Below are 3923 nucleotides of genomic sequence, written 5' to 3' on the forward strand. Positions count from 1 at the left end.
TTGAACTTGAACTTGAACTTGAACTTGATTAGAATAGAATAGAATAATCCTTTAATTGTCCCACAAGGGGAAATTTGCTTGTAACAGCAGCCAGAAAGACACATATAGAAACAAACAGGACACAGAACAGAAACATACACTCATCCCTGCTGGACAACATCTCCCACCCCATGCAGGAGACTGTGACAGCACTGAGCAGCTCCTTCAGTGGCAGGCTGCGGCACACACGGTGTGGGACGGAGAGCTTTCGCAGGTCTTTCCTCCTCACTGCTGTCAGACTCCACAACAAAGACTTTAACTGATCAAACACACACATCCACACACACTGAGTGCAATACTCTTTTTCTGACAAAGTTGTATTTTTACTCAGTTGTATAAAGCATTTGCATTCTATTTCTATCCTATTGTATATTTTATTCTATTTATTGTACTGTATATAGTATTTTATTTTATTCTATAATTAATGGGAGGTGAAGAGGGACAGCAGACATTAGTCAGGTACAGACGCAGCAGCTCAGTGCTCTGTTATGTTGTTATTTTAAAAAGGTAGATGTGCCCTCTGATCATGGATAATCAGTCTAATGAAAGAAGTTTCATTCTGTCAGGATTTAATGAAACGATGAATTTCACAGTACCCCTCTTCTCAGTTACTTTACTGTATTACTGTGGGATTTTGTTCTTCAATATTTCTCTTGTGCTGCTCATTGTCTTCGATGAAAGCCTCCATGAACCTATGTACATTTTCGTGAGTAGCCTTTGCATTAATGCACTTTATGGGACCACAGGTTTCTACCCAAAATTCCTTTCAGATTTACTGTCATCTTCTCACAGAATCTCCTATGAAGGGTGCCTTTTACAAGGTTTTGTCATGTATTCATTTGCTTGCTGTGATTTGTCTATTTTAACTGTCATGGCCTTTGACAGGTATATGGCTATATGTCGACCTCTGCACTACTACTCTTTCATGACTAAGAGGAGGCTTTCACAGCTGGTGTGTTTCTCCTGGCTGACACCTTTCTGTGTTTTTGCCATTAATGTCCTGCTTACAGCAAGACTCAAGTTATGTGGTATAAAGATTCAGAGAGCCTTGTGTCTAAACTGGTTAATTGTTCAACTTGCTTGTACTGAAGCTGACACTTTTTCAAATAACATCAGTGCATATGTGATAATTGTCATTTATCATTTTCATTGGCTTTTCATAATTTGCACTTACATATATATTATTAAAACATGTGTGAGGTCCAGAGAGGACAGAGTAAAGTTTACGCAGACCTGTGTGCCCCATCTGACTTCTGTGATCATAAATGCCACTGTACTGGCTTTTGATGCGATGTACTTGCGCTTTGGCTCCAGAGATTTATCCCAAAGCCTCAAAAACTTCATCGCTCTTGAATTTCTCATCATCCCTCCAGTTATGAATCCTCTCATGTATGGATTTAAACTCACCAAAATACGAAACAGAATCTTGAGTTTAATTTATTTGAAAGGGAAATGATTTCCATTAAGGTTAGATTTCCTTATTTAAAATAATTCAAAAATATTCAAAACAGATGCAGCAATATAAATACAAGTCTTTCTGAAGGCACTTGATTCAGAAACATTTAGTCATGTTTGCCTTGTCTAAGGAAAAAGGATTCTGCATGAGTTTTTAAGTACTGTTGTAAAATTCATCTATATACCATTCAGAAATCATCACAAATTGATATTTCATTTCTTTGCCTTGCTGTGTCTTGATGTTCAAGGTATATTAGCTGATATATGTGCAAGTTGATTAAACAGGTTTATTTCAAAGTGTTTTAGGTTTAAAGTAAACAAAATATTGTATGAAATATTCTGTTGTAAAGGGCTGGTTAGTGCAGGCATCCCTGTGTGTTACATCTCAGTTTATCACAAAGGTCAGTTAACAATGCTTAATCTTTCTTTTTTTCAATAAACACATTACATGTATAAATATAAGGATCAGTGTTATTAGGTTGTATTTTTTCAGTAGTATTTATGTATTTATATAGGGTTTTTTATTATTATTATTTTGGAAAAATAGTAATAGTAATTGAACTGTTACCTACTTTTATTTGGCTTTTTTTTTGTTTTTAAATTTATATGTAAATTTCTCTCTGTACATTAATGACACCATAATTCTGAATTTTTAAAATCTGATCAAATATCCCCATTGCTTGACATACTGTAGTATTTACTACTTTAAAAATTAAAGTTTTGTTTAGCATATCAAGCATAAAATTGTGCTGTTGTTGTTTTTTGAAGTTTTTCAATCCCATAGCATAAAAAAAACCCCAACAAAAACCAATGCAATAATAGTATTTCAACAGTAACTCCCTTCTCTTCTACTCCTTCCTCGCCTTAACTAGGAAGGAGGCTCTCTCAGCTGGTGTGTTTCTCCTGGCTAACACCTTTCTGCCTTTTCTCCATCAATGTCCTGCTAACATCAAGACTCAAGTTGTGTGATATAAACATTCAGAGAGTCTTGTATCTAAACTGGTTAATAATTAAACCTTGCTTTGATTGTCCTGATGTTTGACACCTTTAGAAAAACATCAGGCCAAATGTAACACTTATTGTTTATCTGTGTCATTGGCTTTTTAGAATTTGGATTTGGATTAAAAGAGAAAGAACTCAAAATTAAGGAGTTTCTTGTTCACAGAAGTAACGCAACTGACACGGCGTAACGGCAGACGAACCGGCAACAGGCAGGAGAACACACAGGGCTTAAATACCACACCAGTAATCAGGGATGAGAGACAGAAGGGCAACACAGCTGGAGAAATCAGAGCTGACGGACAGAGGAAACGTAAACTGAACACACTCACATCAGACAGAGACCTTCACAATAAGACAGGAAACTCAGACACGGAACCAAACAAGACACAGAACTAAACGAACAGATTCGCAAACAGACGGGGTGACACCATAAGACAGACAGACCGAATATAACACATAGAACTCGAACAATAATAATCATCATAATAATAAACTAAAAGCGCTGGGTCACCGACCCAGGACCATGACAGTACCCCCCCTCAAGGCTGGCACCAGACAACCCAACACAAGAAACGAAGAAAAACACAAAACCGCCCAAAACAGAAAACAACCCGAACAGGGCGGGCAGCGGGGTCCAGGAAGGAGGGCTCGAAACCAAAACACCGAAGCACAAGAAAGCCCCAAAACAAAAGAGGAGTCCAAAAAAGAACAGTTCAGGGGGCCGGCTGTGCGGACGGCAACGGCGGCGACGTGGAAACAGTTCAGGGGCCGCCGTGCGGAAGGCAGCGGCGGCGATCCGGGGGTCCGGCCGTGCGGAAGGCAGCGGTGGCGACTCAGGCGAAAGGGGTCCAGGGGCCGGCCGTGCGGAAGGCAGCGGAAGGCAGCGGGAAGGCAGCGGAAGGCAGCGGCGGCGATTCAGGCGAAGGGGGTCTGGGGGCCGCCTACGATGGAGATGACGCCAGACCAGTGGCCTGGAAGGCGGCCAATAAACCACAGACCCAGACGAGGCTGGACCAGGCGACGCCGAAGGCGAAGACACGGAGGCTGGGCCAGACGAGGATGAAGCAGCTGAAGCGGAGGCTGGGCCAGACGAAGGCGAAGCGGAGGCTGGGCCAGACGAGGATGAAGCAGCTGAAGCGGAGGATGAAGCCGGAGCTGGCGACGCTGACGATACTCCTCGGGCCCCCCAGCTGACGGAGGCAGGAGGCTGGACGGGCTCCTCGGGCCCTCAGCTGACGAGGCAGGAGGCTGGACGGGCTCCTCGGGCCCTCCAGCGAGAACAGTCTCAGGACCAGTGGGCACAGGGACCTCTGGCAGGCACAGAAGAGAACCAGCAGGTGCACGGGCCCCTGGCAGTCACAGAACAGAACCAGCAGGTGCACGGGCCTCTGGCAGGCACAGAACAGGACCAGCAGGTGCACGGGCCC

The 3923-nt window shown here is 43.1% G+C and overlaps 1 protein-coding gene across 1 annotated transcript; it reads left to right on the forward strand.

The window, feature by feature from the left end:
- Window positions 1-431: 431 nt before the first annotated feature.
- LOC113008189 (olfactory receptor 6N1-like) lies at window positions 432-1495 on the forward strand. The gene has a single exon (XM_026145429.1). It carries the CDS (start codon window positions 551-553, stop codon window positions 1493-1495), a length of 945 nt encoding a protein of 314 aa, XP_026001214.1. The 5' UTR covers window positions 432-550.
- Window positions 1496-3923: the final 2428 nt, after the last annotated feature.

This window comes from Astatotilapia calliptera, chromosome 16 (genome assembly GCF_900246225.1).
Source record: "Astatotilapia calliptera chromosome 16, fAstCal1.2, whole genome shotgun sequence".
Lineage (NCBI taxonomy): Eukaryota > Metazoa > Chordata > Actinopteri > Cichliformes > Cichlidae > Astatotilapia > Astatotilapia calliptera.